The sequence below is a fragment of the Strongylocentrotus purpuratus genome, unplaced genomic scaffold (genome assembly GCF_000002235.5).
Source record: "Strongylocentrotus purpuratus isolate Spur 01 unplaced genomic scaffold, Spur_5.0 spur5_scaffold_15, whole genome shotgun sequence".
Lineage (NCBI taxonomy): Eukaryota > Metazoa > Echinodermata > Echinoidea > Camarodonta > Strongylocentrotidae > Strongylocentrotus > Strongylocentrotus purpuratus.
This window is the reverse complement of record NW_022145600.1, coordinates 35,854,258-35,870,758: the sequence shown is the minus strand read 5'-3', so window position 1 is coordinate 35,870,758 and position 16,501 is coordinate 35,854,258. Positions and strand designations below refer to the sequence as shown.

Sequence of the window (16,501 nt, the reverse complement as noted above, 5' to 3'; positions counted from 1 at the left end):
ATAATGATGATGATGATGATGATGACAAAGATATAGATGAAAATGACAATGATTGTGATGATGGTGATGATGATGATGATGATAATAAAGATGATGATGACAAAGATAAAGATGACAATAACGACAATGATTGTGATGATGGTGATGATGTTAATATCAGTAATTATAATACTGATAGCAACAATGATCACGAAAGCAGCAATAAAAAAAATGATAGCAATAAGCTATGATAACATTTGTCGTGTGCCTGTTTTGCAACCAATCGCAATCATCTTACTTAATGCTATTATTGAATTTTCTATTAGTTCCATCATCAAAACGAATGATGACTTTATCACACTTTTGTTCGTTGCTGACTCAGATAAACCTTGGGCAAAAAATAATGATTTCAAATGCAAGCTTCGCTTTACAGGTATTCGCCTCCTACTGTGCAGTGTTTTTAAGATATTCTTATTGGTCACACAACGAATGTATTTGTACTATTCTCGCCTTGACACGGTTATTATTTTAGCCCTTTTCAAGAATATACTTTACAATCCCGGTAATACTCTCGATCTGGTGGCCTGCAACATGGATATAGTTCTAACCACATAATATTATGAGATATTTTTCAAAGACCTACTTACTGCATGTGATTTAAAAGGCTATTGGTTAATTATATTCAGTGGCGGATCCTGGTTCTCTTGCAGAGAGGGGCGCAGGTGAGAAAACTCGACTTCATGAAAAAAGGGCTTTTATCATTCTCAATTGCTCTTTAGGTCCATTTGTTTTCCAGGTGTTGCCTTCCTGGCTTCCTGATAATCTAGCGAGCAGAACAAGGCGACTCTCTGTCACTAACGCAGCTCCTTGCTTACAAGGATTTAGGTCTGCTTTGCAGTGAACACAGTCGCGAAGCGGTGTGAAGGGGGAGGGGGGGCAAGTCAACACACCCCCCCCCCCCGGCACTCCGTCTATATAAAGTCAGCTAGAAAAGGCATCGGAATAGAGGAAGAAAGGGGCGAAAAAGTAAGGTCCCCATATCTCACACCTAACGTTAATTCATGGTCTTGTTATTTCGCATTTCATTTACCAAGAACAGCCCCCCCCCCCCCTCCCCCACCGCTTACTAACAAGCATCTTTCTTAGCAGTCAGGTAAAATAACCACCACTAAACCACCACAATAATACCAGCCCCTCTGGCTCTGCAATAGCTTGCCCTAGCCTACGCCATGAGTGCACAAGCACTATTGCGGTCATTTCTCGGCTGCTTGATTGGATCCTTTCTCTGATCACGTGATTAGTCTGTGCTTAGATGCTCCCACTGAAATACAAATCTGTAAACATACCACCAGGAGCACAGTAGACGACAGGACTGTATCATCTGGCAGCTAAGCAAGTATAAGCACAGCGGTAAATGATATACTTTGGATAATGAAGCAGATTTTCGTAATTTTGACTGCCTTTGTGGCATATTCGGCGGCAAGGAACGCGACACTTTACACAGTAGAGGAACCGATTGAAGACCGGTATATAGTCGTAATGCAGGTAAGAGAGATTTATCAAGAGTGTTAATTTATGATTTGATAATATTTCGATTTTCGTGAAGAATGAAATATTGGGTCCGGCGATTCGCATCTTTTCTTCGACTTTCTATTAGTTCATATCTGAGGTTTATAATCTGTAATTCTGCAAAAACAAAACAATGAAATACTCCCATCTGGCCCTTTTACTCTGTCTTTAATCCGGAGAAAAGAATGTTAACACAGAATATGGGTTTCTTAATTAATAATATTCACAATAAAGGAATAGCGACAACTCTATTCATGTTTCTTGCGCCATGTCCATCTCTGTACTTGTTTGCATCCACAGTTTCTCGACAAGATGTATATGATCTATGTATAAATGTATATAATACTATGTTTTTAAACACTCTATGCCGATCGTTAACCTACCTTGTAATGACGTAAAAGGGGCAGGAAGGTTTGGGAGATGAAGTCTGGGCCTATATCAAACTTCGCAAATTTGCAAAGATATCCCGTTATGTATTATCGTTGTCGGTATTTTATTAGAATTATTATATATTCATTTCCCTAGAGACATTCATCTGCTATTCCACACGTACACAGTTTAACATGTAAGCTAATATGGAAAATAGACAGACGATCAAATACGTTTACATAAAAGCTTAATAGTCTTTCGTTAAATCTATTTTGAAATGCTTGTTTAACATTCCTTGGAATATACAAAAATAAGTCATATGCTTTTCAACATGATGTCGTTTTAAATTATGATCGTATTTTGCATTACTGTATGATGGAATTAAAGGCACTAAACGTTAATAAATAGATGGTGTATGGTAGAGGAAATAGATTTAGAATTCTACTTAATCCATAACGATTGCATTGACCTCGTAATCGAACCTTATTTATTTCAAATAAGACAGTCATTCTTTCACATGACAATAACGACTAATGTGATTGATTGATATTAATTTCTTTTTATAAAAACAAAATGTCTTTTATAGCCTGGGTATGACATGGTTCCGATCAAGAATCTTATCCTAGGAGATCGTTCAGGAATCTTCAGTGGAGCCACCATCAAGCACACCTACACCAAGGCCATCCAGGGCTTCTCGGCTAAACTACCAGAAAGAGGTCTTAAAAAGGTATATGCTTGATTGATTTACGGATGCTGTACGATGCTTATTTTGATGATGACGATAATGATGATGATGATGATGAGGATGAGGATGATGATGATGATGATGACGATGACGATGACGATGACGATGATGATGATGATGATGACGATGATGCCGATGATAATGATTATGATGATGATGATGATGATGACGATGATGATGATGATGATGATGATGAGGATGATGTCGCCCATGTTGATGATGTCGCCCATGTTGATGATGCCGATTATAATGATGATGATGATGACGATGATGTCAACCATGTTGATGATGCCGATGATGATGATGATGATGATGATGATGATGATGCAAATGATAATGATGATGTTGCCGATGGTGTCAACCATGTTGATGATGATTGGTGATAGTGGTCATGATAATTTGTGATAGTGATGATAAAATAATAATAATAAAACTAAAATTTGCCAAGAAATTTATACAAGATACATAAATAAAGAACACTCATCTAATAGGCCAGTGGCGGATCCAGGCCCCATCCCGCCCCCTATGGGAAAAAAAACGCGTACAAACACATACGTTTTACCCTTTTCTGGAGATGGACCCCCTCCCCTGCCGCCGGCTGGATCCGCGCCTGTAATAGGTCTATGGTAAAAAAAAAAGAACATTGTGGAACCTTGACGTCAGTTGTGATTGACTAGTACATATAAGCTTTTCATTTATTTTGACAAAAACATACATTAAAAAATAAAATGATCTTGATGACTTGACATCCCTTTTATTCAGCTGCTAGCCAGAGAGGAGATTAAGTACATAGCCCAAGATGGTGTTGTTCGAAAGTCCTCCGTGGCATCGTGGGGCTTAGACCGTATAGATCAGAACAAGCTACCTCTTGATGGAAAGGCAGATTTCAATGGTAAGTACTATTGATTATCCTTTAGAACTGTAATACATCAGTTACGCCGCGAAACATCCACAACCAAAATTTTGTTGACCATTGGTGATGTATTTTTTAATTATTTAAAAAAAATGTATGTATATATTGTTTATACAAGACATCAGATACCCCATTCAAACCGTCAAACCAAAGATTAGACAAAATTAGATACTGATAGTATTAAAAAGCATCAAAATATACAGGCCTATCAGCCCTTTAACTACTGTCTCAAACATACGAATTTCATCTTAGTTTCTTTGTCTGTCTATCTGCCTGTTTTTTGTTTTTGTTTTGTTTTTTCTTTCAACTAAATTTCCCTCCCCTTTCCCATCTTGTCGTAGGTGACGGTACAGGTGTGAATGCATACATCGTCGATACAGGTATCTATCCTGATAGCCTTTACTTCGGGGGTCGAGCTACAGCTGCCTTCGATGCTATGCCCAGGCAGGGTGCTTACGTAAGTAGATGATCTTTAATTTTTAGATTATGATTCTCTTTCAGTGAGAAGCGGTCCTAGAAGAATAGGTACATGTGCCTCAATTGCAATAATTGTTTAAAAATGAGTGTGTGTTGGGGGGGGACATACTCCCTAGGAGTTCAATGAATAATAACAAGACGAAATACGTATAGATCGAGAGAGAGAGAGAGAGAGAGAGAGAGAGAGAGAAGGAGAGAGAGAGAGAGAGAGAGAGAGAGGGGGGGGTAGAACGAGAGAGAAGAGGAAGAGGGCAGGGTCCGCGATGGTACAATTGGCAAAAAAAGAGATTTGAATTTTGAATCAGTTGATTAGACTTAAAGAGCATAAATTGTGACATAAACAAAATATAGTACAAAATATGAGATCAATCGCAAACAGGCTTATTTATTAAGAGAGATTCAAAGAGGACAATGAAGCTGATAAATATGTACATGTATTATGTACATTGAGGAAATATATGTTTTATTATACATACTTCTTTGCATTTAAAAAAATATTTACACGAAAATAACCTCTCATTGTAATTTAGATGAATACAAAAAAATCAATTCAATTTTCATTGTCAAATTTCAGTAGAGAAAAATAACTCAATTAAAAAAAAATCGCTCTGAAAAGACATACATAAAGCTACCAACGAATTATGCTTCGCTCTTAAAACTGAAAAGTGCATATTAGGTGGAAGGTCATCCGTCATCGTGTTAATCTGTCGGATGTGCCATTTATCCCATCTCCCTATTACCATATTATCTTGAGCCGATAGTGTCAAAATATGCATTAGTGGTTTGATAACATAATTACATGGCTTAACGTTATGATGTTGTTATCAATAATTTCATCAACATTAACTTCAACGCACAATTATTGTGCGTTGAATTTAATGTTGATAAAATACTATTCGTACTTTTCTAAATGCTGAATTAAGACTATTATATGATGATGACGACGATGATGATGACGAACTTTAATAATAATAGCAACAACAACGTCATCATTTATAGTCATAATGATAATGATAAGAAGAAGAAGAAGAAGAAGAAGAAGAAGAAGAAGAAGAAGAAGAAGAAGAAGAAGAAGAAGAAGAGAAGAAGAAAGAAGAAGAAGAATAACAAGAAGGGAAAAAGAAGGAGAAGAAGAAAAAGAAAAAAGAAAAAAAAAAAGAAGAAAAGTTGAAAAAAACGTTTTTCGATGTACAGTATTTATGAATTACGAGTTAACTTGTGAGTCCACCAGTTTGAAAAGGGATTTCTTTTTAAAACTTAGGCTTTTGTATATAATGGTTTAGTTTGTTGTATGCGCCTTGTTTCTTTGTCGTAGTTATTCTACCTGTATTTCTAAAAATGAAATAGTATGATTGAATTTCAATGTTTATTGGTAGGGTATCGACTGCAACGGTCACGGGACCCACTGTGCAGGAACTATAGGAGCTAATCAGTTCGGAGTGGCCCCGGGGGTTCATCTCTTTGGAGTTCGTGTTCTAGATTGCTACGGAACCGGAGCAACTGCCGACGTAATAGCAGGTAACTATGGTAACATGATATCGGTAAAACGAACAGAGAAAATTACGACACCATTGGCGTATCCCAGCAACGGGTGAAGACAGCGCTCGCCCCCAATCCCACGTTTGAAAGTCAAGTTTTAAAAAGGACACTTTATTATGGTTTTAAAAAGAAATCCTCATCAAGATATACAAATACAATAGGCTACCTTTCTGCCCGGATAAAAGGTTGCCCGATAATATTTCTCAAAATTCTCGAGGGGAGGGGTGGCTGCCTCACCATGCCTGTGACATTTCTAATTGTTATAAATACATTAAGTTCAGCTACACCATCGACAAATTAACATGCATTCATGTATACGTTGTTCTATCGGGTACTGTTTTTGTATTTCATTTTGGAACCTTAGTAGATTTGCTTCGTAATATTTCACATTATTGTTTATCTATGTTACACGTCTATCTGGGTTTTATTATGCATTATCTTGTTAAATATTATTTATGAGACGATCTGATTATGTGGAATGTGGAACAACAAATCAAACAAACAAACAAACAAACAAACAAACAAGCTATGTGTTTATAGTTCAAACGTTCTTAACTTTGTCCCTATCAACCCATCTGATATTCCGTGCCATAGCTGGTACCCCTATTTGCATAATATTGTAATTATACCCTTTGTTATAAAGTAGGGTATTCCTGTCCCCATGACAATGATCATGACATTATTGACATTATTTCAGGTCTTGATTACGTCACGAAATCTGCCGAGCAGCCGGCCGTTGCTTCAATGTCTCTTGGAGGTAGCTCTAATCCAGCAATAGATGATGCTGTGAGGGGTATCATCAATGCTGGTATCACTGTGGTAGTAGCCGCTGGGAACGTCAACGATGATGCGTGTTCATACTCACCTGCTCGAGTTGAAGAGGTAAACGTATTGGATTTTACTTCCATCCGTCATTAATTGTACTATTGGTATGGGTCCTATGTGATACACACCATCGGTCCTGATCATTGGCCCTACCATTGGCCCTACTGTCCTACAAGGGTCCTGGGGGGGGGGGGGGGGGAGTCCTAGGGGGTCCTAGAGACCATTGGTCCTACGTCATGGTTCCGTATTCCGACTCTCAACAGTTCAATGTACTCGTTAATAGGACGAAACACGAAAGCATACTTCTGCCATCCTCTCTCTTTACTCATCAATCCTTTTCAAATCCAACTGTCCTTTTCAGAACTACCCCTCCTCACATGGCGAAAACAACACGACCGCAATTACTTTCAAACAATTACTAGTAACCTACAACTCCGATAGCCCTGCCCATCCCCTCCTGAAATGTGCAAATATTACAATGCTGTATACGTAAGCCGAAAAAGATTTTCGTGGGATATAACATAGGGTATTGAAATTGCCCTTGATTTGATTTTTCGAAAGTACTTTGCGATCCACAGAATACCTGCCTATCAGGTATTCACCTGGGTCGAGAGTGGCAAATGTAATGGGCATTGACGAGTTGGTTTGCTGTGTGGAGACTAGTCTTGTTCACCCAAGTCTGATGTCAGCGAATTATGATCTACTGCACAGGAAAACTGACGAGCATCTCCCTTTAAAACCATTTCCTTCACATGTAGGCAATTACCGTGGGTGCTACAGACACCAACGACGATCGGGCAAGCTTCTCCAATGACGGGAAATGTCTGGACATCTTCGCCCCTGGTGTTGACATCCCCAGTGTATGGATAACCGGGCCAGAGGACACCCGTACACTCAGTGGCACATCTATGGCTTGTCCACATGTTCCAGGTAAGAACTGTTTGATAACACGAAGAGGGGGCCTGGCGAACGGGGAAGGGTGACACCCAGTCGAAATTTCGAATTAATATGACAAAATATTGATGCTTTCGATGTTGGTATTGGGATGGAAATGTAGGAAACGACGATACAACCCCTTCCTACAGGCTCATTCAATGACCTTGTTCTCTCGCATATCTAATCTGCTTTGTGAGACCGATGACCCCTATCTCTCCCAGCTAGTATAGTGTACCCTCAATGCTTGGCCTACTGAAATAGGGAAGTGAAACCATTATTTAAAGAGAGAGAGAGAGAGAAAGAGAGAGAGAGAGAAAGAGAGAGAGAGAGAAAGAGAGAGAGAGAGAGAGAGAGAGAGAGAAGGAGAGAGAGAAAGATAGATAGAGAGAGAGAGAGAGAGAGAGAGAGAGAGAGAGAGAAAGATAGAGAGAGAGAGAGAGAAAGAGAGAGAAGGATAGAGGGAGAGAGGGAGAAAGAGAGAGAGAGAGAGAGAGAGAGTAATAAAGCTGTATATCTGCACCCCCCCCCCCCCTGAGAAACCTTCGTAACGTACCACGAGCGGGAAAGGGATCGGTAATCTAACTATCATTATCCCCCCCCCCTTTTTTTGGGGGGGGGGGTAATTAAGAAGAAGAAGAAATATATTATATAGATATACACGCATTTTCATGTGTATATAGTTACGTTATTGGAGTTAAAAAACAATTGTTTTTTATAGCATTCGGCAATAATGCATGGTCATAAACTGACTGACTTGTCTAAGTAATTAAAAAACAACAACATAGCGCTACTGAAACTATAATCCAATCCTTTCCTTTCACTTATTGTTGAATAGGTGCTGCAGCTATATCTCTGGGTAACGATAGTGGAATGTCGCCATCGGAGGTGAAGACTAAGGTTCTGGATGATGCGACTAGTGATGTGGTAACAGGCATTTCACCTGACTCTCCAAATCGTCTTCTTTACGTACCATAGGACGTTCACATTAACCTGAATGATGACCATTACCCCTAGAAACAAATCACACCCCCCCTCCCTAAATTTTTTTTTTTTTTTTTTTTTAAATAAAAAAATCACAATCTGTTTTGTATATTTTAGGCTGTCAAGAAATATCGTATCTATAAATGTATCTACCCTTCAATAAAAAGTCATTACCTCATACTGATCCGTGAAAAATATCAGGTCAATGAAAAACATACGGGTAGTCAACATTTACGATTTTTGAATGTTTTTCATTCATATTTATACTTAATAATTAGAATAAGGTAAGGTAAGGATTTTAAATCATTAGTCTTCGTTGAATATTAATTTTGTAGATGTGCTTTACACTTTGATAATACAATTGTTTAGGTAAATCAACATTTACATTTGTTTTTTCCCCACGACTTTGTGGGATTTATAATTCATAAGCCTTTGAGGCCTGTAACCAACAATTAAGCTTATCTTTTCCTTTAGGATTATTCATTTCCCGAATTTAACTTTAAATTAGTCTCAGCGTTCTTGACTCAATATGTTTTATGTTTATGTGTTTTTTTAAATATATTTGTTTTATAATTAAATCAAGAAAGTGATTAGGCATATTGTTTGAACATCTATCTGTAAATATATTTGTAAAGCGCTTAGAGACATTTTTATTAAGCGCTATATAAAAATTGAATATTATTATTATTATTATTATTATTATTATTATCTGGCTTATCACCCGACACAAACAACAACAAGGAAAATAAAATATATATTTGCATCCTTAGATAAAACTTCGTTGTCTTTTAGGCCATTATATTAACATATTTTAAATAGTTATATGTGTAATTTGTTTTATTTTATAAAAAGTGTACTTTATTCATATGTTCAGAGAAGCAGAGAAAATAAATGATAAAAACACAAATATATTTCAAACTCTAATGTGCGTAAGTTTGCATTCTTGCTAAGGCAGAAAGAACAAAACACCTTTTCGTGGTTTTGTTTAATGTAATATAATTGATTATAAATTACAGAAAGGCTTTTAGTTGTTTATACGACCTGCATTTCACTTTCTTCCTCTCTCCTTCTAATCTCCGTTTTTTTCTCTCCCCTCCTTTTCCTCTCTCTCTCTCTCTCTCTCTCTATCTCTATCTCTCCCTTCTCTCTCTCTCTCTCTCTCTCTCTCTCTCTCTCTCTCTCTCTCTCGCACACTCTATCTATCTCTCCCTTCTCTCTCTCTCTCTTCCCCTCTCTCTCTCCCCCCCCCCTCTCTCTCTCTCTCCCTCTCTCTCTCTCTCTCTCTCTCTCTCTCTCTCTCTCTCCCTCTCAATATTTATTCCACTAAGTCTGTATTTCCGGAATTCCGTCTGCCCATTTCCTCTACCTTTCAAAAGGTACAATAACTAGCGTTTATACAGATCGTGCTCGTAAAGCGTGCGCTTCCACAAAGCAATCCGTTCAATGTTGTACGAGAATAGGCATAATACAATTAGGCAGAGAGATCAAATCTCTTAGCTACGCCACACATAATAGCTCAGTATTCAAGCTGATGTTTAAAAAAAATCTCTACCACCACTCCCCTCTATCTCTACCACCACCCTCTACCACCACCCTCTACATCTACCACCACCCTCTACCACCACCCTCTACCACCACCCTCTAAATCTACTACCACCCTCTACCACCACCACCCTCTACCTCTACTATCCTACATCTAACTCTACCTTTACCTCTACCACCGCCCTCTACATCTATTATTTATTTTTTTTATACAGCGGCTGGCTGACTCGTTGCGAAATTTTCGGCCCGATTTAAAAATGTTAAATCCCCCCCTCCTCCTTGAAAAAATCCTGCGTACGCTACTTCTCCCACCCCTCTTCTCTTAGGCTCTTACCACCCTCTCTCTCTCCTCTCTTTCACCCCCCCCCCCCGTTTCTTTTGTTTCCTTTTTCTCGTTTTTTGTTTTGTTTTCCTTTTCTTTCTTTTCTTTCTTTTCCTTTCTTTCCTCTCCTTCCTCTTTTTCTTTTTTCTCTTTCTTTCTTCTCTTCTCTTTCCTTTTATTTCCTTGGACATGGTTCAATTTTATTGGGGGGGGATAGCGCCCCCAAGCCCCCCCATCAGTATACGCCAGTGTGAAAGATTACATATTGGAAGAAGAATTTAGAAGTGAAACTTGCCTAGCCTGATAATAATACCAAGGTGAACCGGTTTGCATCATACTTACGGTATTTTTTTGGTAAAACCTATATATAGTAAGAATCATTTCCTTCACATTTCTTGTACATAGGTGTACTTGACATTAAAGAATGTCTACTTCTAGAAAGAGAGAGAGAGAGAGAGAGAGAGAGAGAGAGGTGGGGGTTGGTAACTCATGGGATGGGATGGAACTGCCTCATCCCATCCACAAGCTATGGGTAATGAGTACATACATGTATAAATCTTTGGTGGATCGGGGGGGGGGGGGGCTAATTAGTAGCGACCCTCCCCTTTTTGCGGCCTAAAAGAAGGAAACAATAAAAAGGGAGAGATTTTGCAACATAAGAGAGAACGAGAAGAGAAACGAACGTAAGAGAGAAGGAGATAGAAGGAAAGAGGAAAAGGAGAGAGAGAGAGAGAGAGAGAGAGAGAGAGAGAGAGAGAGAAAGAAAGAAGATGAAATTTGAATTTACACATACAGATTACATTGTCGATGAGTTGGCTCGACATTTTCCTACGAAGACTTCAGACGAAATGAGACCCATGGAGGATGTTGTCCTTGGTATAGAACAGTATACGAACAATTAATTCTATAAAATAGTTTATAGAGATGAATTCTGGAATTAAATGATAGGGGCTGTGTGAATATCAGGGAGAAAATTAATATTTCTATCGCTCGTGTCAGCTATCTTGAAGATTCTGAAGTCTTCAAACTCGAGAGTGTCCGGGGGCTTCGTCCTTTGGTCCTACGGCAGGGCATCTGCCCCTGGACCCACAAAGTGATTCCCAGGACAATACAACCCTTTGTTGTAGAAAAGTGTCAGTTTATGTCTTTCTATCGCTCAAGGTTTTGAATTGCTTAAACTCGAGGACGCCTGGGTAATCTACCTTGAAATCTACCTGGGGCTCTGCACCACAATAGGGGCCAAAAGGCGGGCCCTTGAACCCCATCCAGAAGCTTTGCGCAAACGTTGGTCTGCCCCCTCCCCCTTCCGAAATCCTAGATCGCCGCAGCATAATATAGACCCTTTATAATAATAATAATAATAGCGGGTTCTCATATAGCGCTCATGTCATGCAGTCAGATTTGACACTCCTGGCGCTCCCGATTATTACACTGGCTTTAGCACGGCTACCATTACGGCGCTCTAGCATTTCAAGGAATTAATTCCTGCCAGGTACCCATTTACATCACCTGGGTTGAGTGTGGCAAACTTGTAGATAAATGTCTTGTCAAATGAGATTAGTGCCGCGGCGGGCCTTGAACCGCGGACCTTGTGATCGACAGTCCGGTGACATATCCACTCGACCACGACACCTGTACGACATGTTTATATATATATCGCAAAATTGATGTTAACATGAAAGGGAGTATAGGTACACACTATGCAGCTCTCTTATTGGTCCGATGGTATACAACATCTATCCATACAAATTGAGCCAGCGATTGTCTGTTACGCTCCTTCTGCCGGAACACACCCGCTCTATAAAATCTCAAACAGAAATCCATTGCAACCATACAGCCGCCAAATAGCAGTGTCGTTCATTAAATAAACTACATGTACCTCTTGCATTTGAAGCGTTTTCCATCTAATATTTGTGTGCGAATAAGCACTATTCCACGTGTTTCTTGCTTGGAAAACAACTTTTGGTGCTGTAAACTTCAAGATTATCTACACAGTATAAGTAATTTCTATTATGAAGGTAAGACTTATCAAATGTCAAATGGGGTTTTTATCAACGAATTCGATGAGGATGATCAATTGTTTTGGATAACAATATAGCTTAATTTTATACATGTTTATTTCAAACAAGTTCAAAAGGAAACTTAACTGAAACGAATCTCTCTTCTTTTTTTTAGGGGGGGGGGGAGTTTTTAAACAACTCTCATTTCTTAGAAGTTTCAATTTTGATATGGCGCCCTAACATTATGACCCCATTTGGCATGTTTCGTTATTAAAAACATTGGGAACATTCGCAAAGCGTTCTTTGTCAAATTTATTTCGTTCCAGGAACTCATTTTCATCTTTCTACATCATTTTTCGTAAAAGTGAGAAAACAGTATTAGTATTACAGTCCTGAATCCATTGATTTTGTTTCTTTGTGACTATGCAATAGATGCAGAGGCATACATCCGCTGTTACCCTGAGAGAAATGTTCCTACTTCTCTGCTCTGCATCCGTCATAGGTGAGAGTTAGAATGAATTTCGTCTTGTAATTTTAATTAATTAGGAGCTTAATCGCGGGCTAAATCCGTTACCTTGGAGGCTAAAGTCCAATGTCAGGGTTTTGAGACATTGGATATTGTAAAATGTTGTTTGGTATCAACGTGATCAGGAGACCTCCCTGCAAAAATTCCACGTCGAATTCCTGAAAAATATTTTGCTGAAAAACAGTTGCAGCCATATTTCAAAATAGCCTAAGATAATAGTGTATGTAATATTGAACAGTTTTGAAGATTACCATTTAACATAACCACAATTTTACTATGTGTGAGTTGCCATTTTAAAGAGAATAACAAATTCTTATTTACGAATTACTGTGAGTACTAACGTGTTGTTTAGAATTTTATTCGGGTCGTGTAACGATGGCTTTACGGGTTGTTACGAGTTATTACGAGCCCTTAACCTGTTTACGAGTAACAGCTTTTAAATCTGTCGTAAAAGTGGCCAAATCGTAAGGATCCGTGAAAGATCAGTGAATATGTGCGATCCGTAAGGACTCGTATAAGAAAAAAAATCCGTGTATGTGAAGGGGGGTATAAATGGCCTTCCTCTGGTTGTAATCCAGGCCAATTCTTGTATAGGGAACAGACCTTTGCAATATTTAGCAGTTTGCTATCTGCTATCTATTGTCAGTAAACGTCCAAGGTTTTAGATGAAAATTCAACATCATCTAGGAAGTGAGTGAGAACGGGGTCTTCTTGAGGCTAAGCAATTCACACATGCTTGTTTTTGTGGATATCTCCTCTCTGACAGAAAGATCAAACTGCAATTAAAGATCTCAGTAATACCCTCACAATACACGGATCTTTCAAGGAGCCTTACGATTTGGCCACTTTTACGACCGATTTAAGAGTTGTTACGAGCTATTTACGGTTTGTTAAAGCAGGGCTCCCACTAGCCGAGTTGGAGCCTCGAGTTGTGGCGAGCTGGTGCGATCTTATGGCAAGCAGTTTTATCATTAAAACATATTTCTTGATATCAAGAAATCAATTCTTGATATCACGAAATCGAATTCCTGATATCACGAAATCAAATTCTTGATATCAAGAGTTACCATTCCTTTACAACATAAAATTATTTCTTGATATCAATTAATAATAAAACGGCTTGCCATAAGATCGCACCAGCTAGCCACAACTCGAGGTTCCAACTCGGTTAAGTGGGAGCCCTGCTTAACGGATTATTACGAGTTACTACGATATACTTACGGTAGAATTCCACGATTTGTTACGAGTTGTCCCGGATAACTACGATCAACTTACGTGTTGGTAACGACCTGTTTACGTGTTGTTACGAATAACGAGTTAGTTACGAATATTTATGTCCTTACGATTTTTAACCAAAAAATAACATCTGAAAATGAAGTGTTCAAATTTGAGGCTTTTATACCTTTCCCCCCAAAACGTAAACAATACGTAATAATACGTAAAATATACGTATCTATTCGTAAAGTACTCGTAGCTACACGTAAAGTGCTCGCAATAAGTCGTAACAATCCGTAAAGCCATCGTAACACCACCCGAATGAAATCGTAAACAACACGTAAGCACTCGTAATAATCCGTTAATAGTCCGTAAATGATCCGTAAATAATCCGTAAACAAATCGTAAACCAACCGAAACAAATCGTTAAAAAAAATGGTTGCAAGTCATTTACGGATTCTTGCGAGTAGTTTACGGATGGTTAGGTGCTGTAGCGACCGTTTTACGATACTTACGGATTGTTACGCGCTATTTAAAAGTTATTTACGAAAGAAATAAATCCGTAGACAATCGTAACAAGATTTTTGACATGTCAAAAGCTTTGCCTCTCCTTTCTGCAAGTTGTTGCGAGTTGTGACGAGCTAATTACGGATACCAGCGAGTTATTTACGGATGCTTGGCGATCCGTAAGCTAGACTTGTAAGGAAAATCCGTGTATGTGAAGGGGGTATTAGTCATTCAGACTATAATATTGATAGGCCCTCGCCCCGCCCCCCCCCCCCCACTCAGTGTTATTTAGGGTACGCATATGCTTGTTCCCTCTTTTTGAAAGCACCCGCTATCTGAGGACTGCCATCATTTCCGAACCCCCATTTCGCGGGCTTTTCGCGGGCTTTTCCTGCCTTGGAGACCCCCTAAATTCGGAAAAATGCTCAATTTACCCCCCCCCCCTAAATTCGGAATAATTTCTCAGGAGTCCAAAGAGATGAGAGAAAAAAAGAAAAACACCCCCTTTTAAAAGAAATCTCCGGGTGAAAAGTCATATACATCCCTTTTTTTTACAATTCTCGGGCCGGACTTTGTCGCACGAAAAGTACCCCTTTACAGGACATTTTGGTAACACGCATGCGGTCATTCCGACCCCGGAGTGGGGGGTGGGGGGGGGGGGCGGGGCTTTGTTGCGTAAAAAATACCCCTTTACCGGAGATTTTGGAAACATGAATTTGGTCCCTCCATTCTCGGAGTGGGGGGAGGGGGGTCGGGGCTGCACCCACGTCCTTCAGCCGATGTATTGGATCGGGGCTGCACCCGCATCCATAAGCCGAGTTAACAAGACAAGACAAGTTGAGTCCCCTCATATGTTTTTGTAAGTCTAATTTAATTTGGGTTATCGTGGTAGTAAAGAAAGGTAGGTAGATAGGCTCATGATTGTCTGGAGATGGTTCCCTTATTATTGAAGCCGGAACCGGTCAACAATAACTACCTGGCGTAATTCGAATAAAGACACGACAGGTAGTTAACTGTTTTTACCGCTTCCTGCTTCCCCATGTTTGGCTAAACGAGTCATAACCAGGCGCGTACGCAGGATTTTTTCAAGGGGGGGTTTTAACATTTATAAATCGGTCCGAAAATTTCGCAACGACTCAGCCAGCCGCTGAATAAGCGGGGGGGGGGGGGGGGGGGGGGGGGGGGGGGGGGGGGGGGGGGGGGACACATTTTTTTTTTTTGGTCTCGAAATTTGAAAATTTGACATTTTGCTCCGTTGGGGGGGGGGGGTAAGGCCAGCTTTTTTAGGTCAACCATGGGATTTTTTTTTTTTTTTAAATTAAAAAAAAAAAAAAAAAAAAAAAAAATCCAAAAGGGGGGGTTTTAGAGAAATTTAGGGGGGGTTTACACACAAGAAATTACCAAAGGGGGGGGGGACGCGCCTGGTCATAACTGATGACATGTGTCCCCATCAGTTCTTCTTAACCCCCTCCCTAGTGGCGAATCCAGGGGGGCTGGGGCCTGGGGCATACATAATTTCCCAGATTTGTCCCCTTTTTTAGTAAATTATACTTTTTTTATGCGTTTGTTGTAAAAATGACAAATTCCTAAATTTACAGACAGGCAAGAAATATGCTTCTCTGCCCCCCGGACCCAACGGAGGGCCCTAAGGCGGACCCCTTGATACTCACCTGACCGTAATTTAGTGCCTAAAACCCTGAGTTTCCGGGGGCGGACAAGGTATCAAAATATGTTCATCTGACCGCAGGTGCGTAGCCATGGGGCGGTGGGGGCGGCCTCCCCCCCCAAAAAAAAAAAAAACGCCAGCCGAAAAAAAAGAGAAAAGAGAAATGAAGAGGACGTAGGAAGAAAAAGGAGCAGACAAAATTTTTTTTAAATTCAGACAAGGATTAAGAGTCGAAAACGGTACAGCGAATCGTCTTCTTTCGAGAACGGTACAACGAATCGTCTTCTTTCTCTAACAATTTAATAAAACGTCAAACTTCGGCGCTTTGCGGGGGAGGGAGGGAGGGAGGGGTAAATCGCCCCTCCCTGCACCCCCCCCCCCATTACGTCA

At 39.7% G+C, this 16,501-nt stretch overlaps 1 protein-coding gene across 1 annotated transcript; it reads left to right on the top strand.

Annotated features, from left to right (window-relative positions):
* Nucleotides 1-1,288: 1,288 nt before the first annotated feature.
* On the top strand, nucleotides 1,289-8,327 carry LOC105437228 (aqualysin-1-like). Its single transcript, XM_030986094.1, has 8 exons — nucleotides 1,289-1,524; nucleotides 2,504-2,644; nucleotides 3,425-3,554; nucleotides 3,917-4,032; nucleotides 5,429-5,570; nucleotides 6,289-6,473; nucleotides 7,175-7,346; nucleotides 8,188-8,327. The coding sequence occupies exons 1-8, from the start codon at nucleotides 1,519-1,521 to the stop codon at nucleotides 8,325-8,327; spliced, it is 1,032 nt and encodes a 343-aa protein (XP_030841954.1). The 5' UTR covers nucleotides 1,289-1,518.
* Nucleotides 8,328-16,501: the final 8,174 nt, after the last annotated feature.

What these genes read in the sequence shown, in the direction of transcription:
- LOC105437228 (XM_030986094.1), top strand. An exon ending in TGGAAAGGCAGATTTCAATG is followed by an intron (nt 3,555 to 3,916) that starts GTAAGTACTATT and finishes ATCTTGTCGTAG; the next exon opens with GTGACGGTACAGGTGTGAAT. An exon ending in CACCTGCTCGAGTTGAAGAG is followed by an intron (nt 6,474 to 7,174) that starts GTAAACGTATTG and finishes CTTCACATGTAG; the next exon opens with GCAATTACCGTGGGTGCTAC.